General features: G+C 37.2%; 1 protein-coding gene across 2 annotated transcripts in view; it reads left to right on the top strand.

The window, feature by feature from the left end:
• Positions 1 to 16,693, top strand: part of DOK6 (docking protein 6) — a 443,254-nt gene that overhangs the window by 337,323 nt on the left and 89,238 nt on the right. The window contains exon 7 of one of the 2 annotated variants that reach the window (XM_034944008.3): positions 13,522 to 13,654. In XM_034944008.3, the coding sequence (XP_034799899.1) occupies positions 13,522 to 13,653 (132 nt within the window). In that variant the 3' untranslated portion in view covers position 13,654. The remainder of the gene's footprint in view (positions 1 to 13,521; positions 13,655 to 16,693) is intronic. The other variant, XM_034944006.4, reaches the window with a different exon arrangement.

Below are 16,693 nucleotides of genomic sequence, written 5' to 3' on the forward strand. Positions count from 1 at the left end.
TACTCAGGAGGCTGAGGCAGGAGAATTGCTTGAACCCAGGAGGCGGAGGTTGCAGTGAGCCGAGATCGCACCATTGCATTCCAGCCTGGGCAACAGAGCAGGACTCCGTATCAAAAAAAAAAAAGAATAACTGCAAATACAGTTATTATTCAGAGTTCTATTCATGATTTTATCACTCAATATTATCAATCTTAATCATAAGATTAGAGCTTTTGATTGCTGACAGTGATCACATTTGCATATTTGTGATTTTTTTTCTTTTTTTACTGATAGTCATGGATTGTGATGAAACAACACAAGCTGAATTAGAACAAATTATTATGGTTGATAATGAAAATGTGAAAATGGATCTGTGATCCCAATTAATCAATTCACTTACTGTTGTTCAGTTTCAGAACACTAAAGAAAATGTAGTCTAAACAACAACAACAAAACCTCACTTGGCTGGGCGGGGTGGCTCACACCTGTAATCCCTGCACTTTGGGAGGCCGAGGTGGACAGATCACTTGAGGTCAGGAGTTCAAGACCAGCCTGGCCAACATGGTGAAACCCTGTCTCTACTAAAAATACAAAAAGTTAGCTGGGCGTGGTGACGGGTGCCTGTAATCCCAGCTACTCAGGAGGAGGCTGAGGCAGGAGACTCACTTGAACCTGGGCGGCAGAGGTTGCGGTGAGCAGAGATCACACCATTGTACTCCAGCCTGGGTAACAATAGCGACACTCCATCTAAAAAAAAAAAAAAAAACACCCACACATACACATGCCCAAGGAGAAACATGTATCTCTGCGTAAGGACACGAAGGAGGTAGAGATAGTGAGAAAGCAATGTGTAATTTATCTAACCAGTGGTGTTCTTGCATGATGTGAGTAAAAATTAGACTATCATGTTCTTTTTTCTTAAAATTTGTTTCCTTAAAATTGATACTTTAGATGTCACTTCAGAAAATGCATTTCATGTATGTATGTATGTACATGTATGTACTTCAAATGTAAATCAAATAGATCAGAGTTGGTTCTGTGTAAGAAAAATCATTGCCTGACACAAAATAGTGCAATTTCTGTGTTTAAAAAAATACAGTTTTGATTCTTTGCTTTGCTGGAACTGAACAATATAAAGAAAGCTGCACAAGGATAGTTTTCTTAAATGAAAATAACAGCTTTCAAGAGGTTCATCAAAATGACCCAACATACAGACATTATGACAACATACACACATATAACCCAATGGCTCAGACTATCTTTTCTTTGGAACAATGCTATAAAACAGAAGTATTTTTTAAATGTAGGCCACGAAAATCTAAGGCGTTGATATAAGCATTGCCTGGGAGGATAATGAAGGCCACATCCAGTGAATGTGATAGGAAGTGTCAGTTCCTGGGATGTGTTCAGTGAACACAGATGCAGATTGTAGAAGAAACACAGTGGGATTTCAGAGATTGATTCCAGGGAGACTGCAACAGAGCTATGTGACCTTGGGCAAGTTACGTTCTCTGTGCTTCAGTTGCCTGTACTTAAAAGGTGTTGAGTGAAGCGCAATGATATCATAATATGTACTTCACAGTGTTAGAACACCACCTGGTCTTTAGTAAAAGCTCAGTAATTATGAGCTAATTCATAAGACGGCTAGCAAGAAAAATTAGCTTTAAGTGGGAAAAACTGTTTTAACCATCACTAAAAATTCATCCCAGCTTTAATTACGTGCAGATATTGGAAATTAATTTTATGAACTTAACGATAGCCTCTAGATATTTACATTTTTTAATTTAGAAAGAGCCCAAAATTTGATTTTAAATCACTAAGAAATTTAACGTTTTATGTGTATTTATCATGTTCCTTATATTCAAAGAGCAGCTCTGTAAATGTGTCTTACTTACAAATAGATAAACAGAAATAGAGATAATAGAGAGAGATTAAGAATATACATGTTGTTAAATGCATTACTGATTGCAGACGGAAATGATGTTGAAAGTGAATGACAGTTTCTGCTGTTATTCCCAAACTCAGCTTATTTTCAGACTTCCTGAAAGTATTTTGGTCCATACATGATTTTATTTTATTTATTTATTTATTTATTTATTTATTTATTTATTCATTCATTTAGAGACAGAGTCTCACTGTTGCCCAGGGTGGAGTGCAGTGATATGATCTTGGCTCTCTACCTCCTAGTTTCAAGCGATTCTCATGCCTCAGGCTCCCCAGTAGCTAGAATTACAGGCACATGCCGCCACGCCTGGCTAATTTTTTGTATTTTAGTAGAGAGCGTTTTGCCATGTTTCCCAGGCTGGTCTCAAACTCCTGAGCTCAGGCAATCTGCCCAGTTCGGCCTCCCGAAGTGCTAGGATTACAGGCATGAGCCACCGCACCTGGCCAATACATGATTTGAAATATGCAATAACACTCATTTCTACAGGTTTAATGAAAATATCCTACAAAGTTCAATTAAATGACATCTAGCAACTTTCATTCAATGACCATGTAAATATTGCCTTTTATCTGTCATTCTGGTACAGACTTAGCATGGTATCTTCTAATTCCTTTCCATTTATCTTGAATAAAATGGAAGATTAAGGGTGAGGTGTCCCTTACTGAAAATTAAGCCAAGTCTGTGATAAGCCAATTGGTGTTCTTCTTGAACATGAGAAGGTGTTCTGTCTTGAACATGAGAAACAGGCACTCGCATTCCTGCTCTGGTTTTGTGAAATTTACCCAATTGGTGTAATTCTCATCTTATCTGTTATCCTGGAGAAGAGAGATCCAGTAATTTATTTTACAGTGAGTCATGGGGAAGAGGGAAGAATATCAAGACTCTGAAACCTCAGAGCCATCTCTCATTAGCCGTGTCACCATGAACAAATTATATTATCCCTCTGTACCTCATTGTCCTTGTCTGTAAAGTTCAGATGGCATATTTGTTGACAATTTATGTGAATATTCAGTAGTATAATATATGAAACCAATTTGCACATTGCCAGGCACATAGAGAATGGCTCATAAATGTCAATTTATAAATGCTGAATTTCTTCTCTCTCAGTTGTATATAGATTTGTCTCAACTGCTAATCCAATTTTTTAATTTTTAGGCAATCACTAGAGAGATAAAGAGCAAAAGGAAAGTCAGTTAACAGCTTTTTTATACAAATGAATTTTATGTAAATGAACACAAGTTAGCATCAATGTTCATCACAGGGGGAAGAAAAGCCTCAAGTCAACAAAGGAAAAAATTTCAGAGACAGTAAGATTACCTAGGTCATATTTTTGGTAAAAGCATGAAGAGGTGTGGGTTGCCAATACCTTCATAAAATTCCCAACATTTGTCAGCCCCACCTTCCTAGTAACTTAGGTCTTCTCAAGGGATAAGGGTAGAATGTCCACATTGCAATATATTAGGGAGGAAGCCTTTCCACTCCCCCCACCGCCAGAAGATATCAGCATCAAAGTCTAAAGAGCAATGGGCTCAGAGTCTAGAGAACTGTTTTCTATTGGGAGCTCTGTAGTTGAGATTTACCTTGAGCAAATTCTTGAATTTTTCTGCATGTTGATTTCCCATCTGTAAGAAAATTGCTAGGTTTTCTAAGAAGGATTTAAACCTTGAATTGCATGACTTGTCCACATAGTTACTTGAAGCTTCCTCACTCCGTAGCAGTCTTACGTGTATGCAGCCTTACAAGGTGACTCAGAAGAAGTGAGAGGAAGAGGAGCTGTCATAAGGGTCTTAGAAGTCATGTCCACAGCAGACATAATGTCACACCTACCATATGTTACACTAGTCAAAACAATCACCAAGAAGCCCAGATTAAAGGGAGGGAACAATCTTACATGCAAAGACACACATAGACTCAAAATAAAAGGGTGGAGGAAAATTTACCAAGCAAATTGAAAACAAAAAAGCAGAGGTTACAATCCTGGTTTCTGACAAAACAGACTTTAAACCAACAAAGTTCAAAAAAGACAAAGAAGGGCATTACATAATGGTAAAGGGGTCAATTTAACAAGAAGAGCTAACTATTCTAAATATGTACACACCCAATACAGGGCACCCAGATTCATAAAACCAGTTCTTAGAGACCTATAAAGAGACTTAGATTCCCACGCAATAATAGTGGGAGAATTTAACACCCTGTTGTCAATATTTGACAGATCACCGAGACAGAAACTTAAGATATTCAGGACTTGAACTCAGCTCTGGATCAAGTGGACCTGATAAACCCACCCCTAAAACAACAAAATATGCATTCTTCTTGGCACCGTGGCACTTACTCTAAAATTTATCCCATAATTGGAAGTAAATCACTTCTCAGCAGATGCAAAAGAACTGAAAACAGTCTCTCAGACCACAGTGCAATCAAATTAGAACTCAAGATTAAGAAACTTACTCAAAACCACATAACTACATGGAAATTGAACAACCTGCTCCCGAATGACTTCTGGGTAAATGAAATTAAGGCAGAAATCAAGCAACAGATGCTGGCAAGATTGTGGAGTAATAGGAACATTTTTACACTGTTGGTGGGATGTAAATTAGTTCAACCATTGTGGAACATGGTGTGGCAATTCCTCAAAGATCTAGAACCAGAAATATCATTTCACCAGTCATCCTATTACTGGATGTATCCCCAAAAGAATAAAAATCATACTATTACAAAGATACATGCATGCATATGTTCACTGAAGCACTGTTCACAATAGCAAATACATGGAATCAACCCAAATGCCCACCAATGATAGACTGGATAAGGAAAATGTGGTATATACATACCATGAAATACTATGCAGCCATGAAAAGGAACAAGATTATGTCCTTTTCATGGACATGGATGAGCTGGAAAGCCATTATCCCCAGCAAACTAATGCAGGAACAGAAAACCAAATACCACATGTTCTCACTTGCAAGTGGGAACTGAACAATGAGAACACATGGACACAGGGAGGGGGACAACACACACTGGTGCCTGTTGGGGGTTGGGGTGGGGAGAGGGAGACCATTAGGAAAAATAGCTAGGCTTAATATCTAGGTGATGGGTTGATAGGTGCAGCAAACCACCACGGCACACAGTTTACCTATATAACAATCCTGCACATCCTGCACTTGTACCCCAGAATTTAAAAATGAACATTTAAAAAAATGAAGGAACATAGGTGGTTTCTAAGTGCCAGCTTTTAAACAAATTTGCAGCCATCTTCAATCTTTCACAAAATAATGCAATATTTAATACTATTTATGATGTAAGATTATGAGGAAACATTATACAGAATCTCTTGATGATGAAAAAAAGGACAAAAGCATAGAGCAGAATCATGATTCCAGTTTTGCTTCCACAGGATATATGGTCTTAGGAATGTCGATTGATATTAATCAATCAAAGCTTCAGCATCCTCTCATTTTAAAGAGGGATACTTCATCCCTTTCTTATCTTACAGGAATTTTATGAGGATTTAAGTAGATAAAAATCAATGAGTTGGCCGGGTGCAGTGGCTCACGCCTGTAATCCCAGCACTTTGGGAGGCCGAGGCAGGTAGATCATGAGGTCAAGAGATCGAGACCATCCTGGCCAACATGGTGAAACCCTGTCTAAAAATACAAAAAAAAAAAAAATTAGCTGGGCATGATGGTGCGCACCTGTAGTGCAGCTACTTGGGAGGCTGAGGCAGGAGAGTCGCTTGAACCTGGGAGGCAAAGGTTGCAGTGAGCCACCAAGACTGCGCCACTGCACTCCTGCCTGGCAACAGAGCGAGACTCCATCAAAAAAAAAAAAAGTTCTGGGTCAAATACCGGGTAAAATGACTAAAGGGATATAAAAGTGTAGAATACTTGAATTTGGCTGAAAATAAGGAAAAGGCATTTTATATATATAATATATATATATAATATATATATTAAAACATGTATGTGTTAAAAATGCTCAATAATTTCTACTAGAACAAGTGCAGATGAAACAAAGAAGATATTAATGGATGATGAACAACACTGTTTCTTGAAAGGAAAGCCCAGACTTCCTAGGAGAAAACAGAGGAGATTCTTATTCATTTGGAAGGGTAGGGGCTAGAAGATGGAGGTGTGGTTGAACATTAGGCCTGGGCAGAACTTTTAAAGGAGAGTTTAATAAAATAGCTAAGGAGGGGAAATGTAAGTTATAGAACCATAGAACAGTCAGAAAGCTTTGTGAATTAAATAAAATACCATTTTCATGTATAAAATAGTACTTGAAAAATGGGCAAGGAACATGAGCAGACATTTTTCAAAAGACATAAAAATGGCTACAAAGGTTCATAAAAAATGCTGTACATTGCTATTCATTAGGGAAATGCAAATAAAACCACAGTGAGATATCTTCTCACACGCGTCAGAATCGCTATTATAAAAAGATGAAAGGTAACAAGTGCTGGTGAGGACATGGAGAAAAGGGGACCAGGACCCTGAACACTGTTGCTGGGAATGCAAATTAGTACAACCATTGGGGAAAACAGCATGAAGTTTCCTCAAACATTTAAAAATAAAACTACCCCATAGGCCAGCAATTCTACATCTAGGTATTTACCCAAATGATTTGAATCAGTGTCAAAGAGATTCAATTCTCCTATATTCACTGCAGCATGTTTCACAATAGTAAGTTTATGGAATCAGCATAAGTGTTTATCAACAAATGAATGGATTAAAAATGTGGAATACATACACAGTGGAATAGTATTGAGCCTTAAAAAGAAAAACTCATTTGCAGCAACATAGCCTTAAAAAAAAAGAAAACTGACATTGCAGCAACATAGATGGAATTGGAGAACATTATGCTAAGTTAAATAAACCAGACACAAAAAGAAATACCATGTATTCTCACCTATAAATGGAATCTAAATCAATCAACTCATAAAAGTAGAAAGTAGAAATGTGGCTACAAAGGCTAGGGGCTCGGGGGCAACAGGGAGATGATGGTCAAAGGGTACAAGTCTCAGGCAGGAGGAGTATGTTTTATTTTGATTTTGAGTGTTCTATTGTGGCAAATATAGTTAGTAATGCTGTATTGTACGTTTCAAAATTACTAAGTAAATTTCAAAGGTTCTTATCACAAAAAAGTATTTGAATTAATGGTTATGTTAATTAGATTGATTTATTTCACTTGTATTCATAAATTATAATATCATGTGCCCCACAAGTATATATAATTATAAATTGTCAATTTATAGTACAGTTAAAAAGTACTTAAAGATACAAGAGGAAATGGACAGAAACATGCTAATCAGTCATTTGAAATTAACACTTTCATATCTTGATACAGTAGATTAAAAATTGAACAAATATATATAGAGCAGGAAATGCAGAGTGAATAGTGTTTATTATGTGTATATTTGAGTGCGTGTAGAGAGATTCTACATCAGTGTGTGTATCTTTTCAAGTACTTATAAGATGTACAGAAATTGGCCATATTAGTTAAAAATGAAAAATAAATTTTAATGTACAGAAACTACTCAGTGCATGTTCTCTACTACAAAACATTAAATAAAAAATAATAAAATTTGCACAAATGGCCGGGTGCAGTGGCTCACACCTCTAATGGCAGTGCTTTGGGAGACTGAGGTGGGAGAATTACTTGAGGCCAGGGTTCCAGACCAGCCTGGGCAACATAATGAGTTCTCGTCTCTACAAAAAGGAAAAAGAAAGTGCACGAAAAATCATCACCTTAAGAAAATATACACAAGCAATACTTTATGTAAAAAAGGAAATAAAGCTACAATTTACAATTATATAATTTTAGGAGAGAATACTTTCTATCCTACTTCATTCAGAAGCAAATGCTTTTATTAAACAAATACAATTTTAATTAAAAATACTTAACTTGAGAAGGTAAAAAAAGATCAAGAAGATAACCTAAGAAAAACAGCAGGTGGAAATTAATTAGTGCAAGCACAAAATATAAGAAGAACTGAAAAATATAAGTTATTTAGATAAATGAAAACACAAGTCTCTCTAAAAGATAAATATAAAAATATAGAAACATTATCCAAAGTAAAACCCAAATATATAAATTCAACATATGAAAGGACTTATAAAAACATGTATTTTTTTAAAAATCCTACAAGAATTTGATGGTTTTGTATTAAAATGTGAACCCCAAATAACCTTAGTAGAATTGATGACTTTTTAGGGGAACAACGGTCATAATTCTACTTATACATACATCAGCTAAAGTCCCTAGATGGCATAACTAACCTAAATGTTTAAAATTTTTCTCAAAATTTTTTAGTTTTGAGATTTTTTAGTTTTTAGTTCCAAAAGAGCAGAAATAAGTTAATGCCTTTCAGTATGGATATAGTGAATACATTTGGGGCATAGCAAGGTAGTCCTTTGTATTATTCAGGGTCCACTTAAGTAAATGGAGCCTGTGATAGAGAGTTCAATGAAGGAACTTTAATACAGTAATTTAGATTCAGGAGATAGGAAGAGTAGAGACAATCAAAGATTAGCAAAAGCAGGAAAGATGCTACCAGCCCTGCTTCCCTTGCCTATTAGTTTCATGGATGTTGGCAGAAAACACAAAAAACTCCTGAGTCAGAGACAGAGGACTTGATTCCTGAGGCACAGCGAGCATCATGAGTTTCACGCTTCCATAGGTTTCCCTGGTCCCCCGGTCCCACGGGGTCATGTGGAGCAGCCAGGATGGATGGTGCTGCATATTACCACAGCCAAGGGATCTGAGTTAGCAACTCCCCATCTTATCAGGGGGCTGCTAGCAACCCTGCCCAGCCTTTGCCTTGGAGGAAAATAGGATCTGTACTGTCCTGGTCAGGAAACAAATCTGCCCTCTGCCTGGAGGCTGTTTGCTGTACAAACATACTTGAAAAGATAGTAACAGAAGTGCAAAGCCAGAGTGACACAGGACTCATTGTTTCCTAAAAATGACCTTTTCAATGAAATGTGTTCAAAAGAATCTTCCGAAGTTTAGGGGAGGAGAGAGAGATGAGGATTGGAATCTCTTTGATATCATCTATGAATCTCAAATATTTACAAATAAAAGATAAGTGTATTTGTATATTGCCTAAATGGGAAAAACACAAGGAACCCACCCTTGTTTCTATCTTTACAAGAGCCCTCTAAATCTAAACTTCTTTTCTGGTTGGGAAGAAGGGTCTATTCTCATCAACTTGAGGACAGCATAACTCTCATCTGTGTTATATGCAAACAAAGGTATCAATGCAGTCTCCATACAGCACTTGGGGGCTAAATTATTTTCTTAGACTGTTGGCTTTGTGATGAGATGTGTCGGTTGTCCCTCTCAAATAAAGCACAAATGTTTTAACTACTCTCCAGGCTTATTTGAGCTGTGATCTCTACTCTTTCTAGATGCTAAGTAACTCCTGATTCACTGCTCATATCCTAGAAAACTGACTGCTGTTTCAAAAGAATAGAAGGAAGAGAGAGTTAGAACCAAAAATGGCAAAAAGTGATGGCAAGTATATCAAGAACTGAATCAATGCTTCCTAATCTAGTTGATTTCTGCATGTATGCTAGAGCATCCTTTCTAAATCCTGACCCTATGCAAAAAGGAGAAGCATTGCCTACAGGAAACAGTCTTATAAATACCAAGGGAATTCTGGCACAAAGATTGCAGAATTTTGTATCGCTGTTTGAGACTTTTTTTTTTTTTTACTAAGTCCACTGAAAGAATCAATACAGCAGACCCTTGCAGAGAAGCAATGAAAGAACTTCAAACACACGTATCCATCTTGTTTAATTTCTTAAAATACATTGTTTAGAAATAATCCCATAATATATTTTATATAAATATTTATTTGCAATATAAGTTGTCTTATATATTTTGTTGATATACATACTTTTATGATCCTAAAAATCCTCCTGGTCAAATTGATGCATTGCTTTTTCAATGAAGGCATTACTATAGCATTTTAAGTTTTGTTTTTTCTTAATGCTTTTAATTGAAGCATTATAATATGAAAATAGTTAAGGATGAGTTTTAATTAAATAGTTAAGGATGTGTGTCCTCTTTGTTGAAGCCTGTCATCAAAAAAAGTTTTACACCTGTAATCCAGGCTACTCGGGAGGCTGAGGTGGCAGAATTACTTGAGCTTAGGAGGCGGAGATTGCAGTGAGCCAAGATTGCACCACACTCCAGCCTGGGCAACAGAGTGAGACCCTATCTCCAAAAAAAAAAAAAAAGTTATCAAGAGTGCTTGAAATACTGTCTTAGTCACTGCACAGATCAAACAGGTCAATTTCTAATACATTGCTTAAAGTTCATAACAAAATTAAGAATTGCTGGTTAAATCAGACAGATTCTGCATTTCTTAGATTCCCCATGAGAGTACTCATATTAGTTTGCTCAGCCTGCTATAACAAAATACCACAAACTGGATGGGTTAAACAACAGAAATTTATTTTCTCAGTTCTGGAGGCTGGAAGTGCAAAAACCAATATACCTGCAGGGTTGGTTTCTCCTGAGGCCTCTCTTCTTGACTTTTAGATGGGCACTTCCTTGCTGTGTCCTTAATAGCCTTTTCTCTGAATATTTATCCCTGTGTCTCTTCCTCCTCACCTAAGGGCACAAGTCCTATTTGATTAGGGTCCCCACACTTATATCTTCCTTTAACCTTCATTAAGCTCTTTAAAAGCCTTGTCTTCAAATATAGTCATTTGGGGGATAGTGTTTTAACATATGAATTTGTGGGGGAACACAGTTCAGTCTACAGCAGTACTCAATACATGGGGAATGGACTCTATTTTAAAAGTCCAGGGGAACATTTAGACATCTGAGAAATGGGGGACTAGATTTGTATCCCTGGCAAAGATCCCAAGAAAATCCATGATCAATGTTTTAAATACAAATTTTCCATTTTTCAGCAATAAATTATGGAAGTAGAATAAGGAGAAACCTAAAGAAATAGAATATCATTAAAAGCATCCTAGAACACGAAAACAATGAAGAGGGAAGAGTAGAGAAACATGAGGCGTAAAACAATACAGGGTGATTCAGAAGTAAATCATGTGGAAGAATTATTATCCAGTGGCTTCCAATTATATTTCCAGCAAACAAAAAATGCTTACTCTATTTCCCTGATGCTTAAAACTGACCACATTTGGGAAGAAAAATGTCTCCCAGAATAAAAAAAGAGAAAAAGCACTTTCATCACATTTTGGAAAGATTAATTTGCCATCAATGATCTACTGTATGCTGAGTAATAAACAAATTATAATACATTAGAAAAAGGAATAAAGAGTAGACAGTAGGCAGAACGGTGATTAATATGAGACTGAATCTATGGATTGTTATTAATGGGCATTGCTGACATGAATTGAAGATTTATGTGTTTAATTAAGTTTATGCCTCATATGGGAAATTGGCTTTAAAGACGAAAGTCCTATCTTCTCCTAATAATCCTTTCATAAAATGAGCCTGGCCTCTAGTTCTTTATGGTGGTGGATGATGGACTTCCATCCATATGAGGGTGTAATGCACGTTTTTAACGTGCATAGCTCTACCTGCAGAGTCCCCCACTGTTAGGTCCGGGGTAAAACTGGAGACCTCCATTGTTGATGCAGGATTTTTTTGCTCCTTAGTTCAGCTAAATCCAGGTTCTTGTCTCACAACCAGGAAAAATTAGGCATGTGAACACATTGAAGGGTGAGGAAAGCGGAATTTATTAAGCAAAAGGGGAGCTCTCAGCAAAGAGAGGGGTCCCCCACCAGCCAGCTCCCACCTCACAGATTGAACACAAGGCCACCACACAGGACCTGAAGGGGCCAGGCTCCTCCCCTGCATCAGGTGTGATTTCCTGGTGGCTCCGCCCCATTTTTTCCAGTGCACATGTGGGCCCTTGGTCTGAGCCACCCCAATTCATTTCCTTTACTACGCATGTGTTAAGGGACAGAATATTTTTTACGTGGGCTTGTTTAGACAAGTCCCGTATGAACAATGACCTGGGTGGGTCAGAGGTTCCCCGGGGAGCCTTCCTTATCTGCCTAGGCATTTCGCCGTCTCCTGCCGTTATTGTTACCAAACCACCCAAAGATTCTGAAAGCACTACTCTATGATAACCCAGAAACTTGTCTCCTTAGAACCCCACCCCTATAAACACCAACCACAGGATGTGGATGTGGATAGTTCACCTGTTTATGTAATAAGCAGGAAAACTTTGAAGTCTACCAAATTTTGAAAAACAAAGAATGGCTGCAAAGTTACCATTTGGAGCCATCTTTAAAAAAAGAGAAACCTCAACAGTGCCAGACTTTTAAATAGACTGAGTATGGCACTTCTGTGACAAGACGTAGCAGCTCCAGAAATGCCTTACTACTAAGAAAGTAAAATGAAATAAGTAAGTTCAAGCTCTATAATTCCACTTTCTATTAAAATGTAAGAACCTCTTAGTTTTATGTGGCCTTGAACGACCTGGTGTGTCATATCAGGTACTTTCCTGATAGCATCTTCTATGAAGGGTGGTAAGAGTCAAATCCAATGCTGGATGCAGAAGTATGTGACCCATCCAAGCATCGAGGACCAGGCACGGGGTGTGCAGGTGCACCGTGGGAGGTACACACCACAGTAGCAGAAAGGCACGCAAAGCCTAGATTTGACAGAGATGATCTTTGCAACTCAGTTTTGCCAGGAGTCAGGCATTACATAAAGAGAAAATGTGAGATTTTATTCATTAGAGGATTGCTCATTGTCAAAAAGTAAACATTTCCTCATGTTGGGTCAGAGACATGTGTGCCGAGACTAAATAAAACCATTTCTGCATGCTTCTTGAAATTATTTCTGCATTAATAAAAATAAAGCTATTTCTTGAAAGTCCAATGTAAACTATTATTTTCTTTGAACTAATCATGTGCCGGAGCACGTGATATTGTGTGAATCTTCTCAGCAATCCTTAAAATGTATGTTTCGAATAAACAAACATGCCACAGTTTTATCACAGTGTTTCTCAGAGAATACCTTCTTTAATATGTACAAGATTCTATAACAGGGGCAAGGAAAAAGGTCTATTTGAGAAAATATCCATTGTGTAAGGTTGGGAGGAAGTGTAAGGAAAAATGTTTAGCGATTGAAATGGGTAAAAAAATAATAATAACGGGTATTCTGTAAACCTTTCATGGGTCTCTGCTTCTGAAGCAGCTGGCACCTTTATTTTTTTTAGTTATTTTACAACTCTGTAAATTGTGGAAAGCTGAGAGTAATGCAAATAATTCTTGTCCATAGAAATGTAAATAACTTTGTCAGGTGGAGTGAGTACAATTGATCATGCCCTGAGTGTTTGCCAGCATTCCCCATTGCTACAAGTCATTGGAATCATTCGTACCATCTTAATGTTCTCTTCTTAATTAATGAGTAAAATTGTTTACAAGTATTCCTTTCATATTTTTGAGTAATGATTTTACTTTAAAAGTTATCCTTACACCGGGGATCATGCAGGTATCTATAGCAGATTCTATCTGTCACTCACATTTAACCCTGAATATTTAAAAGAGATTTCAGTTTAATATTTTAAAACAAGGCCTAAAACACATTCTTTTCTCTTTTAGCTTCAGACAAGCTTGACTGCACCAATGACATTATCCAAATCAATATCTCTTCCTCGCAGCGCGTACTGGCATCACATCACTCGTCAGAACAGCGTTGGTGAAATCTACAGTTTGCAAGGCAAGTCACTCTAAAGTAAGAAAGCAGTGCCTCCATTAGCTTCCTCCAGGTGGACTGAGTCATGCAAATTGCTTTGTATTTGCATTGCTTGCTTTTCCTCCCATTCCCATTTATCAGCTGTCACTGGCCACAGTGGGAGCTCTGAGATTTACAGTGGCTTTTTAAAAGCTATCATTTCATATACTCATGGTAAAAAACACTTCAAAAATTACTGTGAGGGCTAAGGACCCCATTTGGCACAAGAACTTGACTAAAACATTATACCAAGCACATTATCAGAAGCTAAAAGCTAATGCTGAGGTCTGCTTCATGCTGTTGTTTTATGAAGGATTTCTTTTTTCGCATCTTTTTTTCCTTGAAAGGATTCAATATCAGTTCAGGAGGCTGACTTCAGGCTTTAAGGCTCTGCCGTAAACTGGTATGTAAACCTACCCATGAAAGTCTTAAAGTTTAGTCAAAGCCTTAATACAGAAACCATTCGGAGAGGGTGCAGGGTAGAAGGGGCCACATGTAGATACTTTGCCTTTGTACTTTTTCTAATGATAAACGGTCAATTAGCTAGCATAGGAATAGCTTGCCAGATGAATCAAATTAATAGCTAGCAGATTTTTTTTTTTTGACTAACAGCAGCAAACAACTCAGCTTCAGCAGTTGTCTTCCTGTTCCTTCCCTTTTGTTTTAAACTGAATAATCTTACCCTTCAAATAAAATATTTGATTGGCTACAAGCAACTGACTAACAGCTAGCCAACACTGGAGGAAGCAAGAAACTAAGAAAATAAGGCTGAAACACACACAGCCAAGAGCATTTACTCATCCAACAAATATTTATTGAGCACCATAGGCTTGAATGTAATAAGCATCCAATAAATATCTGGGGAAAGAATGACCAAGTATGACCCTCTGGTAGTTAGACATTCAGACTGTGTTTTTCTTTCACACGTTAGCTTTTGCTCACTATTAACAATGCTGTAAGTTTTGACAAAAAGAAATATTTCCGTTGCAAGCAAACTGAAGTAATGTGTCTTTTTATAGCAATATTTGCTTGCCAGGGTTTCCAAACTAGACTAATGGAGTTCGATCATGGAAATTGATGGTTAAAGATATGTTCTACAAGGCCAAGCAGTTGGAATGGTTTTAGTCAATTACTGAACGCAATTACATTTTATATTGTAAAGGGACTCTCTTACGGCCAACTTGACTGCCTGTATTTAAGAGTTATTATCTTTGTTATTTGTATGATAAAATATTTAATAGAATAAGGATTAGAGTGTTAAGAAAAGTGAGGAGTGGAGACTGGTTTGGCAATTTCAAGAATCGGAAAGAGAAGACGAGTATCTTATGCTTTTATTTCCCTGTTCAAATGCCAGCAGCCACACACTCAAATTGCCTGAGTCATGATCATGCAAAATTAACCTTGCCTATTTCTGGGATGAAAAATAATTTGAAAGTATGCTTGTAATATAAGATTTTTATTTAAACATAATATATGTGTAAATATTGATATTCACTTGAAAACAAACTATAAAATGTTTAAATGAAAAAAACTATCAGATTTCTAAGCAATAAAAGTGAGATATTAGTGCTCTTAATACAAAAAACGTGGGAATAGGTCAGAAGTAGTATACTAACTCTAGTTTTTGTCAAGGGTTTGGCCTATAATTCCAGAAAATAAAAACTCTTGTTTTCATGGTAGTATGAAGGAAACGTTTTCTGAAGACAGAGCTGAGATTTAGACTGATACACAATTTCTGCAATGATTCGTTTTGCATCTGATAAAAAATTAGAATGCACTGGAATATCCTAAAACATTGCCAGAGACTTCTTGAAGATGTTGATTTATATGTTGTATAGATATAATAACTGATTGAAATACTCTCACTGATGTTAACTTCCAGCAAAGTTAAAGGCTTGACATGCCTTTTCAATTACAATTTACTTAATCTCAGTATTTCATGTTTCTCTGGTTGGTTGGTGGTGATTACAGAGTAAAAAATATGCATTGACTAAGGTAATTACTTAAGTCAAATATTTATAAAATGTATTCAACGGAAGTTACGTTTCACTATACTGTGGGTTTACTTTTTGTACTGTGTGCTTCTTAGAGCAATACGTTTTACCACCCTGTATACCCCTCAGTGTTATAGATATAAAAATTTAAGCATCCAGATAAGGGGATAGATGGTTGATAGTAGGCAGTAGGCAGGTATATAATATAGAGATGAATAAATAGATAAAGTTGTTAGTTATACTTTGATAATGGTCATGTATTTTATTCTTCCTTCGTTCGGTTGTGATAGTCAAAACAAGTAGAGAGCAAGGAGCCTCAGTAGTTTTTTTACTAGGTGCTAGTCCCTAATGGAATCAGGGTAGAATAAAACTATTGAAAATAAGGAAGAAATAAAAAGAGAAATTCAGAACCTCAGCACCCTTCCACGAACACGTACGTTTTTCACAAAACTACATTTAGAAGCCTAGTTATCCACTGAGTGCGGTGGCTCATCCCTGTAATCCCAGCACTTTGAGAGTTTGATTTTTTTTTTCCCCCGAGCAGAAGCGAGAGTTTATTAAAAAGCTTTAGAACAGCAAGGGAAAGAAAAGAAGGAAAGTTCGCCTTGGGAGAGAGCAAAGCAGGCGCCTTGAGAAACCAAAAGAAGGAAAGTTCACCTTGAGAGAAAGCAAAGCAGGCGCCCTGAGAAACCAAGTGCGCGGCTTGACCTCTTGAATTCGGGTTTTATACTTGGGGTTGGCTTACTTCCGGGATCTTGCATTACTTCTCCCTACTCCTGAAATCTTATTGGGAAGCTGCTGATCAGTTTCAGGTGTTTTCTATCTAGTATGAGCCTGCCTTTCCCGGGGGCCGGTTGTGACCAATTATTACTACTCCTGAAATCTTACTGGGAAGCTGCTGATCAGTTTCAGGTGTTTTCTATCTAGTATGAGCCTGCCTTTCCCGGGGGCTGGCTGTGACCAATTATTACTACTCCTGAAATCTTACTGGGAAACTGCTGATCAGTTTCAGGTGTTTTCTGTCTAGTAGGAGCCTGCCTTTCCC

Source organism: Pan paniscus, chromosome 17 (genome assembly GCF_029289425.2).
Source record: "Pan paniscus chromosome 17, NHGRI_mPanPan1-v2.0_pri, whole genome shotgun sequence".
NCBI lineage: Eukaryota > Metazoa > Chordata > Mammalia > Primates > Hominidae > Pan > Pan paniscus.